Source organism: Myotis brandtii, unplaced genomic scaffold (genome assembly GCF_000412655.1).
Source record: "Myotis brandtii unplaced genomic scaffold, ASM41265v1 scaffold796, whole genome shotgun sequence".
Classification (NCBI taxonomy): Eukaryota; Metazoa; Chordata; class Mammalia; order Chiroptera; family Vespertilionidae; genus Myotis; species Myotis brandtii.
In genome coordinates this window covers 593,464-609,215 of record NW_005371207.1, presented here as the reverse complement: position 1 = coordinate 609,215, position 15,752 = coordinate 593,464, and the positions used below count along the sequence as shown (strand labels likewise).

Sequence of the window (15,752 nt, the reverse complement as noted above, 5' to 3'; positions counted from 1 at the left end):
AATGTTGCGGTCCGGCTGGCTTTCAGTCCGGCTGGTTTCTGGGGTTTTGTTTAGCTTCTTATTTGCAACATAGTACATAGTTGCTTAGAGTTGCAGCTGAGAGGCCGGCAAGTTAGGCGGGGAACGTTGGAGTCCGCAGTCACTGAAGCAAGCAAGCCTCCCTGTTCGCTTCAGTGCATGGCTGCCGGCCGCCATCTGGGCTGACAGTTAATTTGCATAAGGATATGCTGATTAGCCAATGGGAAGGGTAGCGGTCGTATGCTAATTACGTTTCTCTTTTATTAGTGTAGATATTCGCTAAGCAATGTTTATTTTTTACTAGACTTCACATCCTATTCTAGTATGTAATTTCCCTCTTATGTCTAAAATTCCTTCAAGAACAAAACAAGATACACATAAATATAAGGTAGAGCAAAAGCAGGTTTACAGTTGTGAATATGCATAACAGTTTATTCTTGTATTATTTATTAATTACTGTAGTTTGCCCATGAATTCAGCTAAGGCATCTAATAATATTTATAAAATAGCAAAAAAGACATTCTTTTAACATTTTTTTGTTTTAGAGGAGTCATTCTTCACAAAAATGTTATTTCTAGTAATGTATAATGTGTTTATTTTTAAATAAAGATTTTTAATATTTGTTTTAATTTCTAATACAAATGGATATAATCCACATAAAGAAAAGAGCTCTGGAAATCTCAGTAATTTTTAAGAATGTGAAGGCATCCTGAGAAGAGAAAGTTTAAGAACTGCTGGCATAAGGGTTAAACCACATTGTAGAAAAATCCTAAAATATTTCATACTAAATTTTTCACTTTGGGGAGCCTGAAACCTATGTAAAGATGAACTCTGTTGTAACTAATTCTACTGTAAAAATTTTCTGAAAAATGCTAATGTTTATGTTAAGTATTAAAACTTTTATCACTTATAAAGTTGTATGTTTTTAATGTGTTCAATTACTCAATATACCAGTAAACCAAAAATGAGTCAACTGAGGAATAATCCTAGGAAACCAATATATCAATATCATATACTAATCTTTGCATACTGTACTTACTAATTAAAATTAAAGGAATGCGATAAATACTGATATAGAAATATATCTATACTTGAATCAGAGATATGACACATACATTCTCATGTGCAGTGTCTGGAAGAATGCTGAGCAAATGAGATGGCATGGTATGGGGATTTGGAAATGGTTTTTCTTCTCTGAATTTTAAGATTTAAAAAATTTTGCAGGTCATTATTTAAAGCAAAGACAACAAAACTTTTGAAAAATAAAGTGGAGTATATGTTACTAAGAAATATATACCATTTGCCATTGTTAAAGCACTTTTCACATAAATTAAATACAGCTTTGGATTCTAACCATAATCCTGGGTAGAGGGCAAGTCTCATTTTCCAGTTTTATACACAATAAAGGTGCAAAAGACTTGCTCAAAGTCATACATTCAGCAGTAACAAATCTTTACGCGTCCATTGCCATACAAGTAAAGCCTTCTTTACTAGCTAGTAAGTTGTAGCAGGAATTTAAAGGTCAAATTCTTTAACTGCAAATCACAAAACCACATCCACAACAAAATGATCAGAATAGTGTGAATCAATGGAAAAACACTGTTAGCTGGTTGGCCTTGTGTAAAATGTCTCTGGGCTTTACTTTCATCTTAAAATGAAAGGGCTAGATTCTTTCTAGCAGCTCTTAGAGGTTGAGCAATCTGTGATGCTATCTGTCCCTATCCTTTTGTGAAAAACGCTAAAAAAAATGCAGAGGATTACCCTGGCTGGTTTGGCTCAATGGATAAAGCATTGGGCCTGTGGACCAAAGGGTCCCGGGTTTGAGTCCGGTCAAGGACATGTATCTTGGTTGCAGGTTCCTTCCCAGCCTGGGCCCTGGTTGGGACGTGTGCAGAAATCGATGTATTTCTCTCACATCTATGTTTCGGTCTTTCCCTCTCTCTAAAAGATCAATAGAAAAGTATCCTCGGGTGAGGATTAACCAACACCCCCCCCCCCCAAAATTCAAGGGATTAAAAAGGGGGAAAATTATTATTCAAGACCCAAATGTAAAACCACATCATTAAAAAGGGATCATGGTTTTGGGCAATGCCTTTCAGGATAAATAAGAATCTTATAGAATAAGAAGGAGTGAGGTAAACAGCCTAAGGGCTAGCTAGAGTTCTTAATAATTCACTTTCATTTGAAGCTGGTATTATAACTCTGTTTTACTACTTTAAGATCCCGAATCAATGGTTTGCCCCTCAACTTTGTCTCCTATAATGTACTCTATAAATGAAATATTCATACAAGCAAACCAGGATTTCTGTACAAGTGTATGCAGTACCATTATTTTAATCAACAAAAACTGTTAACATTCAGTGGGGAAGTGTGGAATGCTATGTGCTGTTAAACAAATAAGGGAGGCTATTGTATGGTGATATACTGTACTGTGCAGCAAAAGCTTAAGGTAAGTATGGTGAGTCTGTATGGTATAGTCACATTCCAAAACTGCCCCCTGCCAATATGCATAAAGAGAAAAAAATGGAAATGCTAAGAGAGGCAAATAAAACACTCTCAGAGACTTTTTAATAGTGGCCACCTCTGAATCTAAGGTAAGGGACTTTTAGTTATACATTTCTGTATTTGAATTAAAAAAAAAAATTCAAACTCGTTTACTTTGTAATTAAAAAGACAAAAACACCCCCACAAAAAAACATGTACACAATGTTTGGTATTGATATGACCAAATATTTATTGGGAAATACTAGATAGCCTTGAAAATAAAAGATATTGGCTGAAGGGAGATTATATAAATCAAATATGTCTCATAAAATTTTATGAATCAATGTTTCATAAATAGTTAAATAATATCATTTTAGTTAAATTCAAATCTAGATGTTTCTGGCTAAAGAGAAAACTAAATTTTTCTTAGAATTTATATTTTTTTTCCTATGCAATTATGCCAATTCTGAGGAGAATTGAGTATTTTTAATTGTGAGGAAAAATATTCTTTGGCTTAAGACTGAATGGCCCCAAAGACAACTAAATAGAATTTTATCAACATAATGTAAAAATCAGGTTAAACACAGAATATAAAAAGGCAAAGATTAATTTTTAGACACAGTCTAAGCATTTGTTATAGTTTCTGACTTAGAAAGCAACTTTCCATTATTCTAGCATTTGAAAGAGAGAGCTTACGATTTTGAAGCATCTGCATAATGTGTTCCTTGATCATGGGCAAAACGAGCTTTCCTCCAAGTCCACAAGCCATTCGGTCCAAAGCACTCTCACCAGCAACTGCATTGCTGCACAAAACAGCATGTAATGTACTCAACATATTCAAAATACACAAGAATAGTATACTATACAGACATATTTCTAAATGTGGATTGTTATTAAACTAGGATTGAAAAAGAATAAATCAAGCAGACTTCTGAATGTATATAGTAAGTTTGAGTTAAAAACCCTAGAGTTAAAAAAGGGGAGGGAGGCAAATAAACTATGATTCACTGTAGTTTAAAAAGTCCTATGTCCAAATCTTATTTTTCAAGGCTTTCCCCTTTCTCTCTCTTTACATGCATACACCCCACACTGGCTAACACTTAGCTTCTGATACTTTCAAGATGCAGCAGTGTGTGCAGAGCATTTAGGAGAACTTGCATTTCTCATTTCCTGGACATATATCCTTCAAAATAATCAGTGAACAGAACATAGAAAACTGAAAGGGGGCTGAGACTGTACATGATTTTCTCCTCACTGTGAACTTATTTATTTACCTTTAAAGGGGTATAAATTGCATTGCCAAAAATTATGTGTAAGTGAAACTCCATTCCAGTGTTTTTACTGAAAACTGAAGAAAACCAGGCATAAAAGCCTTTGTACTGTCTTATAACTCTAAGATCAGCAGTGAGTTTGTCATGTGCATAATCTTAAGCTGTTCTGAAGATATGACATACAGAGGTGGGCAAAAGTAGCTTTAGCGTTGTTTGTATGGAAAACAATACAGTAATTAATAAGTAATTAATAATGTAGAATAAACTGTTTTGCATACTCACAACTATAAACCTACTTTTGTCCCCACATGTGTACAAAGAAAAGTCTACAAACTATCTTTAGAACAGGTTCTTAGACTTAAACTGATTTGAAAATATATGGCCATTTATTCACAGATAAGAAAAGCTTATTTACCTAGTCCAGAAAAAGACAGCTTCATAAACCATATAAATTCAAGGGCCTTTTACAGGGCAAATTCCAGGCCAGGTAGCAGCACATTAGAGTAACTTGAACCAGGGAAAGAAAACCTGATCTGAGCCCTATCTTTTCTTCAGCCCTGTTAGGTTATTTCCAGTGAAGGACTACTTTCATACACTCCAACACAGTCTTTTAAGTCAGAAGTCAGTCATTTTTAATAATGGGAGTTAGCCTCAGAAACCACCATATATTCTATAAGGCAAATGTCTTTCATTTCTAGTATTGTTATAGTAGCTTATACCAACTGCTAGCCTTTCTGGGAATAATTTCAGTTCTTTTTAAGAATCAGAGATAGTATGATACCCTGGGAAGACTAAGAGAAATGGTATTACAGCCCAGTCTACTAACTGGCTATGCAATATTGAGCAAATCACTCAACCTTTTCTCTCCGTTCTGTAGCTATAATATACCTTTAAGACTACTGAAAGAATCAAATTAACAGATTTCTGAAGTGCTGTTTCATGTACATGCAAAGGGCCATCATCACTATTGGGACAGTGAATATAGATTTCGGTTGACTTTTCCATAGGAATCTGTATTCATGGGGGTCTCCTAAGTCACAGCACGTAAAACAGCAATTCCAGTGTTATGTCACCTAGTGTACAGATTTCACCACCGTCTCCTCTGTAGCCTCAAGTTAGATGGTAGATTAGGAAAATATGAAGCTTCACAGGGAACTGTGGTGAAATAACCATTCTAAATGAAGACTATGCCTATAAAGGAATTTATCACAATAAAGTTTCTTTATACATATTTTAAAAACGTACTCAAAATAAAAAATCTTGAAGAAGTTTTAAAGATGGGGTAGAAAAGATAGCTACTTTATTTGAAATATTTACAAAATCGGATGCAGAAATGCATACAACAAGAAACCTAAGTGTCCCATATTCCAAACTAAAAGTTTAACTTCAAATTATGGAATACAGTGGTAGAAAGGTGGGGGCCTCATAAGCCTAAAGCTCTCATTGTCAACTGATGTTGCTCTATCCTGTCAAGGAGGAACCTTTATACAGTATTTATTGTGTATGATTACCTGTCAAAATCATCATCTTCTAGTTCATCCGCATTTGCCCAGTCCTCATCCTCTTCTAGATCAACCATCATTGCTAACATCTGAGGAACTAAAGGAAATAATTTCATATCTGAAGACCATGGCTTTTTTTTATTTTATCAATATCATCATTTACAAACAAGAATCTCACTAAGTAAAAAATGAAGGATTTACTTTGCATCTAAGAGAGACAAAAAAATTTATTTTCCTGTGCGCCTAACACCCGTTTTTAATTTTAACCATTTGTGGGTTTTGTAGTTTTTTGGGGGGCCACATTTGCTTTACATCTTCTTAAGAAGTACATTAAGAATTAAAGTCAAACTTCACAAATCCTATTGCATTCTCTCCCTTCCTCACCACCAGAAGTGAGCTCCATCATAAAAAATCAAATGTTTCCATTCCCAAACTGTTTTTACACTTGAACTACAGACTTCTGTATTTACATACAAAAGAGCACTATTTCAAGATTATACTTTTTTATAATACACAAGAGGCCCGGTGCACGAAATTCATGCACTGTGGGGTTGTGTGTGTGTGGGGTGTCCCTCAGCCCAGCCTGCGCCCTCTTGCAGTCCAGGAGCCCTCGGGGGATGTCTGACTGGTAGCTTAGGCCTGCTCCCCAGGTCTAAGTTGGACATCTTTAGGGCTGCTGCAGAGGTGGGAGAGGCTTCCGCCACCACTGCTGTGCTCGCCAGTGTAAGCCCGGCTTCTGGGTGAGCGGTGCTCCCCCTGTGGGATCAGGCCGAAATTGGCTCTCCAATGTCCCCCGAGGGATCCTGGATAGCGAGAGGGCGCAGGCCAGGCTGAGGGAGCCCACCAGTGCACAATCGGGGTGAGGGAGAGATGCAGGAGGTTGGCCAGCTGGGGAGGGACTGCGGGAGGGCTCCAGGGCATGTCTGGCCCGTCTCACTCAGTCCTGATGGGTGGGCCCCAGCATCAAGCTAACCTACTGTTTAGAGCATCTGCCTCCTGGTGGTCAGTGCACATCATAGCGACTGGTTGACCGATCGACTGTCTGCCCCCTGGTGATCAGTGCATGTCATAGCGAGCAGTTGTGCACCTGTAGCACATCATTAGCATATTATGCTTTGATTGGTTGAATGACCAACCGGACACTTAGCATATTAGGCTTTTGTTATATAAGGTGGTATGCAAATTGTCCCCTCGACTGGGAGGTCATCTGGGAGTTTGACTAGGGAGGCGGGGCCAGCCGGGGGAAGGGAAGGAGGCCCTGGCTGGCAGCTGGTAGCCACTAGGGACCCTACCATTGCACAAATTGCATGTACTGGGCCTCTAGTCTACACCAATAAAAGACAAAGATGCTAAGTGACCGTACCTTTGCTACACCCCAAGCCAAGCCCACCAGCCAATCAGAGCGACTATATGCAAATTAACCCAACCAAGATGGCGGCCGGCAGCCACGGAGCTGGAGCAAGCAGAAGGCTTTGTTGCCCGGGTGATGGAGGAAACCAAGCTTCCCGCCTGCCCTGAGCCGGCTGTGGCCTCTGCTCATGAGAACAAAGTTTCAATTATAGACAAATAAATCCCAGATACCTGCTTCCAGCCAGCTCCACTGGGAGCTTGGGTGGCTGGGGGCCGTGGCCAGCCTGCAAACAGCCATCAGCCCCTCACCCAGGATGGCCACACCCTCATGGAGTGAGGGTCCCCACTGGGGGACTTGGCCTGCCTGCAAACAGCCATCAGCCACTCACCCAGGCTGGCCACACCCTTATGGGGTGAGGGTCCCCGCTGGGGGGCTTAGCCAGCCTGAAAACGGCCCTCTGCCCCTCACCCAGGTACCCCAGTGGGGACCCCCACCCTGAAGGGGCTGTGGCCAGCCTGCAAACAGCCATCAGCCACTCACCCAGGCTGGCCACACCCTTATGGGGTGAGGGTCCCCGCTGGGGGGCTTGGCCAGCCTTCAAACTGCCATCAGCCACTCACCCAGACTGGCCAGGCACCCCAGCGGGGATCCCGCACCCTGAAGGGGCTGTGGCCAGCCTGCAAACAGCCATCAGCCCCTTATCCAGGCTGGCCAGACACTCCTATATAATAAAGGGGTAATATTCAAATTGACCCTAACAGAACTGGGAATGACTGGTCACTATGACACACACTGACCACCAGGGGGCAGATGCTCAATGCAGGAGCTGCCCCCTGGTGGTCAGTGCGCTCCCACAGGGGGAGCTCTGCTCAGTCACAAGCCAGGATGACGGCTTCCAGTACAGCGGTGGTGGTGGGAGCCTCTCCCGCCTCCTCAGCAGCGCTAAGGATGTCCAACTGCAGCTTAGGCCTGCTCCCTGCTGGCAAGTGGACATCCCTTGAGGGCTCCCGGGCTGCCAGAGAGATGTCTGACTGCCAGCTTAGGCCCGCTCCCCTGGGCCTAAGCCAGCAGGTGGTCATCCCCCGAGGGGTCCCAGACTGCAAGAGGGCACAGGGCCGGCTGAGGGATAACCCCCCCCCCCGCGAGTGCACAAATTTTTGTACACCGGGCCTCTAGTCTCTCTATATAAAACCCTAATTGCAAATAAATTGAACAGCAGAACTGGTCACTATGATGTGCTCTGACCACCAGGGGGCGCGTGTGAAACATGGTGGGTGTCAGAAGACGGTAGAGTGCGGAATATGGTGGGCATCGGCCGCAGTGAGATGGTGAAGGAGGTGAGTGGGGGTGCCAGACCAAGGCAGGGCGCCGGTTGCTGTAATCGTGATGAGCCTCTGGTGGTTACTAAAAATTCTTTGCTCCCATGCGCCACGGCCCTGCCCTATGCTCACACCTGCTACTGGCGCTAGCCCCTCTCACAGCCGCTGCTGGCGCCGGAATGGCCGCTCACACCCGCTGCAGGTGCCTGGCGCCAGTCCCAATTGCTCGGCACCATCGGCAGGTGCAAGCGGTGGTTGCCAGCCCTGATTGCCCCTGAGGGCTTCTCCGCCTCCCCCTGCTCCTGAGGGATGATCGGGGCAGCAGCTGCTGCTCAGATCCACTTCTGGTGTGGGCCCCAATTGCTCCATGCCATAAGCGGGTGCGAGCAGGGCTGCAGCTGTCAGCGGGTGCGAGCAAGGCCTGTGCCAGCAGGGCTGCTGGCAGACAGGGGACAGGGGGCTGCGGGAGGAGAGGCCGGGAGGATGGGCCGAGACCCACCTCTGTGCCCACTGCAGCCTCTCAGCCCACAGTTCCTTTCAAGGTGCATGAATTCGTGTACTGGGCCCCTAGTCATACTATATGTATCCTCTGGCAATTTTCTTTTTTTCTCATAGCATTCCATTATATAAATACTATCCTGTTGATGGACATTTTGGTTGTTTCCAATTACAAATTTTACTTTGATGAAATTCTTATACATCTTATACAAGGCTTGATCTCCTTGACAAGTGTGAGTTTAGGTACCTACAAGTATCTTCTTCAACAGCACTAAACTGCTCTCCATAGTGGTTCTATAAGCTTGCTAAGGGAAGTTTAAAAGGCCTCTTATTTCACCACAATGTGTGAAGTGCCCTGCAACTGTAAAAATGTCTTCTACTATCTACACGCTTCATCAACACTTGATGTTATCAAAGTTTCCAATACGCTGTATTCCACAATTACACTTGTTTTTACTGAGACAGAGTAGTGTTCTTTAGCTATTTTAGATTCCTCTTTTGTGAATTTCCTGTTACTAACCTTTGTCTAATTTCTGGATAATAAAACTTTGTTGACGGTGAGCACTGCAACTATTTTCTCTAGTCTGTAGTGTCTCTTTTAATTTCACTTATGGTGTCCTTGGATGGTCAAAACATTATTTTCCTTTTTGCAAATTTAGCAATGTTTTTACATATATGGTTTTTAATTCAGCCTTTTAAAAATCCTTCTCTACTATCTATCAAGCTTTCCTTGTAAAATGTGTCTATGGCCCATCCAGCGTGGCTCAGTAGTTGAGCATAGACCTATGAACCAGGAGGTCATGGTTCGATTCCTAATCAGGGCACATGGCCAAGTTGTGGGCTTGATCCCTAGTGTGTGGCGTGTGGAGGCAGTCAATCAATGATTCTCTCTCATCATTGATGTTTTTCTCTCTCTCCCTCTCCCCTCCTCTCTGAAATCAATAAAAACATATTTAAAAAAATAAAATGTGTCTGTATTAGCTTTTAATCAACCCCAAATTGGTTGTTACAGAATATTTAAGATTGTGGTACTTTTAAAAATAGAAATAACCAGTCCCCCCAATGACTTCTGATAAAGTCAGTTTTGCTTTCACTTGAGTGGTTCTGCTCCCACACCCTTTGGCTCCACCCAATCTATTTGTCTACACCTGCACCATCAACAAATTCTAAATCTTCACAGCTGATAGGGCAAGACCTCTATTTGGTTTAACAAAATTCTCTTTAACAAAATTTTACTCCAGAACCTATGTTCTTCAACATAAGTTGGGATTCTGAGTGAAATTATATTGCATTTGAGGAGAACTGATATTTAGTTCTTTCAATGTTTCTTTTGGTCTTTCAATATCTTACACAATTTTCTCCATAAATGTTTGTGATTTCTAGGTATTACCAGTCATGCCTACCATCATGTTAGGTTTCAGAGAGCTGCAGCAAAGCCAGCAAGTTGGGTACACATATGTGAGTACGTACAAAGATGCACATCCCCTGACATTAACAAACCTGTGAACTTATACAACTCTCAGCACATTTATTCAACGATTTTCCTACATTAACATAAACCATTTAAAGATCTTTGACTTACTAGTTTGTGCAACAATATTGGTATGTTTTCTTAACATAGCAGCTGCAGTCTCAGAGAGGGTCACAATTACTTCAAGGGCAAGCTGGCGTTGCATATTATTGAGGCTAGTGTCTCCACATAACTACAAGGAAGACATATTTGCATACATTTAGTAGTTTATTCACTGAAAATTATAAACACAACATTTACTGAAGTATTTAATTTACCTTTAGACTTAGCTGTAAAGTAGCTTCCAAATGAGGACGCAAATACTTTGGAACAGTATCTGCAATCTCCACAAGGGATTTTAGGACCGAATCATCATTCTGGTAGCACGAATCATTTACAGCCTAGAAAAGATGAAACAGAATGTAAAGTTTGGTAATAAAGTACTAAAATAGAATGGAACAGTTAGTGTTTTGTCATTGACCTAAACTCTCTTCAGTTTGATGACAATGAAAGAAAAATATCTACTAAATCCTCTGACCCATGCAGAATATTTCAGTTTTACCTCCTCTAACTCCTGTCTAACCCAGTTTGCAATAGGGTTATTTCTCTTAGGAGGTGTTTTCTTGGTTGTCACGACTAAAGATGGGCAAAAACCAGGAGTATTAGATATCCTCCATTTGTGACACAAATGCTTCCAAGGAATTAACAAGACGTTATCATGCATCTCACAAGATCATAAATATAAGACACTCACAAAATGAACTTACTTATAATTATCAGAACTGGAACCCAACTCACAAATTATTTTGCACCATTTTAAAAATGTACTGTGAAAAATAACTGTACTGTGATCCCCCCCAATGTAAATATTGTATAAGTCAAAAATACATAATTTGTTTCATCCAGAACTTTACCATTTCTGGAAATCAAATCATTAACAGTAACAGCAATTTTGATGTTTGACTTGCCAATGAGACCTCTGTATTGTCCATTTCTTAATCTATTGCATTTGTAGAGGTCACTTAAAAAAAAATCACGGAATCTATGTCTTTTGTGGTAGTCATGCCTTGGCATTTATATGTAGAAAGCATGCCATTTTTAGTATATGTTACTTTCTTTTTACTTCTTATATTCACTTAGAACCATGTATTGATATTTTAAAAACTTGTGCATGTACGTGAGTTGTTACCTATGCATTTCATTTTAGGACAGAACTAGAGGCCCGGTACACAAAAATCTGTGCATTTTGGAGGGGTCCCTCAGCGTGGTGCGAGCCTAAGCCGGCAGTTGGACATCCTTAGCGCTGCTGTGAAGGTGGGAGAGGTTCCTGACACCACTGCTGTGATCACCAGCCACAATCCCGGCTTCTGGCTGAATGATGCTCCCTTTGTAGGAGTGCACTCACCACCAGGGGGCAGCTCCTGCATTGTGTCCGCCCCCTGGTTGTCAGTGTGCATCATAGGAACTGGTCGTTCTGCCCTCGGGCCAAAACGAGCTGACATCCCCCGAGAGGTCCCAGATTGTGAGAGGGCACAGGCCAGGCTGAGGGACCCCACCGGTGCACGACTGGGGCAGGGGAAGGATGCAGGAGGTTGGCCAACTGGAGAGGGACCGCAGGAGGGCTCCAGGGCATGTCCAGCCCATCTCGCTCAGCCCCGATCTGCTATACCCCAGTAGCAAGCTAACCTATTGGTCAGAGCGTCTACCCCCTGGTGGTCAGTGCACGTCATAGCAACTGGTCGACTAGTCGGCTGTCTGCCCCCTGGTGGTCAGTGCCCGTCATAGCGAGTGGTAGAGCACGTATGTGATTTATGTTACCTATGCATTTCATTTTAGGACAGAATATGGGAAGTTATAAAATATGTTATTAAAAAATGGGTTTAGGGCAGGGGTGGGCAAACTTTCTGACTCGAGGGCCACAGTGGGTTCTTAAACTGGACCGGAGGGCCAGAACAAAAGCATGGATGGAGTGTTTGTGTGAACTAATATAAATTCAAAGTAAACATCATTACATAAAAGGGTACGGTCTTTTTTTTTTTTTAGTTTTATTCATTTCAAACGGGCCGGATCCGGCCCGTGGGCCGTAGTTTGCCCACGGCTGGTTTAGGGTCTAACAAGATTAACTGCTCCAATTTACTCAATCTTACTTTACCTTCTCATTTAGGCAGAAGGTGTCCTTAACATAATAACTTATTCTTGACATTCAATAATGGGAATTAACCATAAACTATAATACAAACTGCTATAAACCCTCTGGTTAAGAACTGCAGTCTGACTTGGGTTTGAATCATGCAGGATGCCTCCACTTTCCAACACTGTGAACTTACCAACTTTCTTATCCCCTCCTCCTCAGTTTTTCCTTATGTAAAATAGGCATTTAATTTCATAAATTATTTGGTTGATTCAATGGAAATAACCCATGTGATTACATATTCAATAAGCATAAGTTGCTTATATCATCTGTATTATAGAAAAACTCTGAAACTCTAACCTAAATATTTTAAAAGACTAAGAACCTATCAAAGCTGATAGATGTGAGTTCAAAGCGGACAATGATTTGCACGTTTTGTTCACTGCTGTATCCCCAGTGCCTAGTACCAGCACATAGTAGACAATGTATATTTACTGAATAAATGAATGTTAACTCTGATATGCATTTATTAAACTACAGAAACCAATAAAGATATAATTATCACCTATTTTAAATGGTCTTCTTACCTGTAAGAATCCGGGTAACAAGTCTGCAAAATGTTTAAACAGAGCAACATTATGCTCATTTGCAAGGATAAATGCAGCTGTAGCTCTAGCAGATAGTGTTCGTATCTAAAGTGATGAGAGTAAAAAATATCAAACATGAGACATTTTTAATGGATGCAAGTCCAAGTTTTGTTACTAAGGATGAAGTTTTCTCTTGATCAGTAAAACTATTTATATATAGGCTAGTGGCCTGGTGCACAGTTTCATGCACATTGAAAGAAAATTAATTAGAAGAAATATTTTAATATTGCTATTCGCCCTCTCTCTATAACAGAAGTGCCAACCAAATTCATGATCGACAATGATAGATCGAAACACATGCGTGCGATTGGCACCAGCAAGGGCTTTGTATGTATCGTGCACGTGCAAGTCAACATTTATTTTTAAATTGCCAGTGGGTGTCATATGTACTGGCCAGTCAGTCAGACATACATATATACATACAGTCAGTCACTTAGCCTTTTAATATATACAGATTTAGGGGTGGGGGGGTAAAAAATTATAAATTAGGTCATCTGGAAAACCAGATGGGCTGAGCTCCCAAATGGCGCCAGCCTAGTATTTATATTTTAAAGACAATCTCCATATACATAAATTCTTTCACAAGTTAGATGTTACCTTAAATTAGGTGTTAATATAAAGGAAATTGAAATGATTTACCGCTGGATGTTCCTGATCTTGCATACATTGAACTAACATCCGTTTGATGACGTCTAAATAGTGCTGCTGTTGGTTCCCAAAAATTCCAGGGAAGTTCCTAAAAAATGATTCAAAGCGTTTTAAAAAAAAAAAAACACTACATTACATCTACCCCGGCCAGATAGCTTAGTTGCTTAGAGTGTTGTCTTATTACCCCAAGGCTGTGGGTTAGACCTGCAGTCAGAATCAACCAATGAATATATAAATAAGTGGAAAATCAAATCAATGCTTCTCTCTCTCTTTTCCTCTTTCTAAAGTCAATAAGAAACTACATTTCATCTTAGTAAAGTGATAACTAGAATATTTAATTAAATGTCTACCTGACTCAAAGTATCAATCCTTAAGGTTGAAAAATACCCATCCCTCCAAGCAATCTTCTTTTAGGGTTGGGTGAATGGAAACAAACATAGTGGAGATGATTAGTCTGGGAGTAGGGGGAGACCCAGGTGTACATGACTAAGCCACCCATCCCAGCCCAGTGCTTTCTTCTTATGCTCTGTCTCAGTGGGAAGCTAACCTAAAGTGCAGGATGGGACAAGGGCAACCACTCAGTTGCACATAGTAGCTGCAGTAAACATGTGTTCTCACACAGTCTGCTCCTAGTCTTGGTGATCCAGGGTAGTTTAAGTTCTGCTCTACTTTAAACTAGGTAAACAAACTAAATACTTTTACTTAATTCTCTACTCTGGACTACTGACATAAATAAATAAAATACATCTGACAAATTAAGGAGAAAATGGTGTTAATATCTACCCTTATCCTCTTCAGATGCTCAAGGTATACTTTATTGAAAAATGTATATAATCCTTAAAATTTATAAATCCAATTTTATTTTAAATACAATGAACTGTGTAACATGGCAGGGCAAAATTTTTCTTAATGCAGATAGTTACTAAACTTTGATCATCTGCTTATAGATACACAGCAGTTTATTAAAATATTACATTTTTATAAAGCTTGACCACAGAAGACCCAGAAAACAATGGGATTCACAAGCCCTTTCTTTCTCTTCAAGATGCCATTACTAAAGCAGCTTTTTAAAAGCTACATTTAGTACTGTGTTCATTTCCAAATAAAGCTGAAGAAACCGTTCCAGAATTTTTTTCAGAATAATAAGAAAATAAAGACATAAAGCTCCAGCCCGGCCGGGCATGGCTGTGTTGACTGTTGATGTATGAGCCAGGAGGTCACAGTTCAATTTCCGCTAAGGGCACATGCCTGGGTTGTGGGCAGGATCCCCAATGTGGGGCGTGCAGGAGGCAGCCAATCAATGATTCTCTCTCATCACTGATGTTTCTGTCTCTCTCTCCCTCTCCGTTCCTCTCTGAAATCTATTGTAAAAAAATATTAAAAAAAATAAAGCTCCAGAGAACCCTCATATACAAATAAGGATCATAATATGAAATAAAAAGCTTTGGTTGTTGTTGTTTTTTCAATTTTACTTCCAACACAAATATAAAGCTTATCTGAAGGCTTTTTCAGAATAAAAAGTTGTTAGACTAGAAGATAAAAATGTGCTTTGCGTATTCATGACATTAACATTTTCAAAAAATTAGATCAAGGCATATACCAGAAAATGTGAAGGGCAGCTTCCCGCAGTCCCATATTTTGAGAGCTGACTGAATCAAAAAGGAACTTCAAACCTTCAGGCCATTGGTTGTTACCATCCTCATCTAAAAGTAAAGAAATCCAGGCATAAAGTGTGTAAGTCAAAACTTCAAATCATTAAGGGTGAATCCTTTCATTATAAGCCTCATTCAAAATATATAGCAGAAAATGTCATTTGCTCTATATTAAAAAAACTTCTAACACAATTAGGTTCTTTAACTTAAAAATGACATAATCCTATATAATAAAGAGCTAATATGCAAATGGTTGTCACTCTCATGCCTTAACGGCTCAGACACTCAACAATGGGGAGAGAGGCATGGGGACCAGCCATGCACAAATTAGCTCGAGAGAGAGGAATGGGGACAGGTGCCTGCAGCTGCAGCCCAGGCAAAGCCGGCCCAGGTACTGGGTGCCTGTGGCCGGCCAGAGGGAGGGAAGCCTGGGTCCCCAGTGCCTGCGACCTGTTGGAAGAGGGAATCCTGGGTCGCGGGTGTGGGGTGAGGCAGAGGTGGTTAGGGGTGATCACGCCAGCAGGGGAGCAGTTAGGGAGATCAGGCTTGTAGAGGAGCAGTTAGGGGTGATCAAGTAGGCAGGCAGAGGTGGTTAGGGCAATCAGGCAGAGGGGTTAGGGGTGATCAGGCAGGTGAGTGGTTAGGAGCCAGCGGTCCCAGATTGCAAGAGGCAGTCGGACATCCCCTAAGGGGCCCTGGATTGGAGTGGGTGCAGGCTGGG

At 41.1% G+C, this 15,752-nt stretch overlaps 1 protein-coding gene across 1 annotated transcript in view; it reads right to left on the bottom strand.

The window, feature by feature from the left end:
- Positions 1 to 15,752, bottom strand: part of IPO5 (importin 5) — a 54,322-nt gene that overhangs the window by 31,251 nt on the left and 7,319 nt on the right. Inside the window, exons 3-9 of the mRNA XM_005883625.2 lie at positions 14,980 to 15,082; positions 13,371 to 13,467; positions 12,672 to 12,776; positions 10,232 to 10,354; positions 10,026 to 10,146; positions 5,285 to 5,372; positions 3,199 to 3,305 (exon numbers count right to left, since the gene is read on the bottom strand). Of these exons, the coding sequence (XP_005883687.1) occupies positions 3,199 to 3,305; positions 5,285 to 5,372; positions 10,026 to 10,146; positions 10,232 to 10,354; positions 12,672 to 12,776; positions 13,371 to 13,467; positions 14,980 to 15,082 (744 nt within the window). The remainder of the gene's footprint in view (positions 1 to 3,198; positions 3,306 to 5,284; positions 5,373 to 10,025; positions 10,147 to 10,231; positions 10,355 to 12,671; positions 12,777 to 13,370; positions 13,468 to 14,979; positions 15,083 to 15,752) is intronic.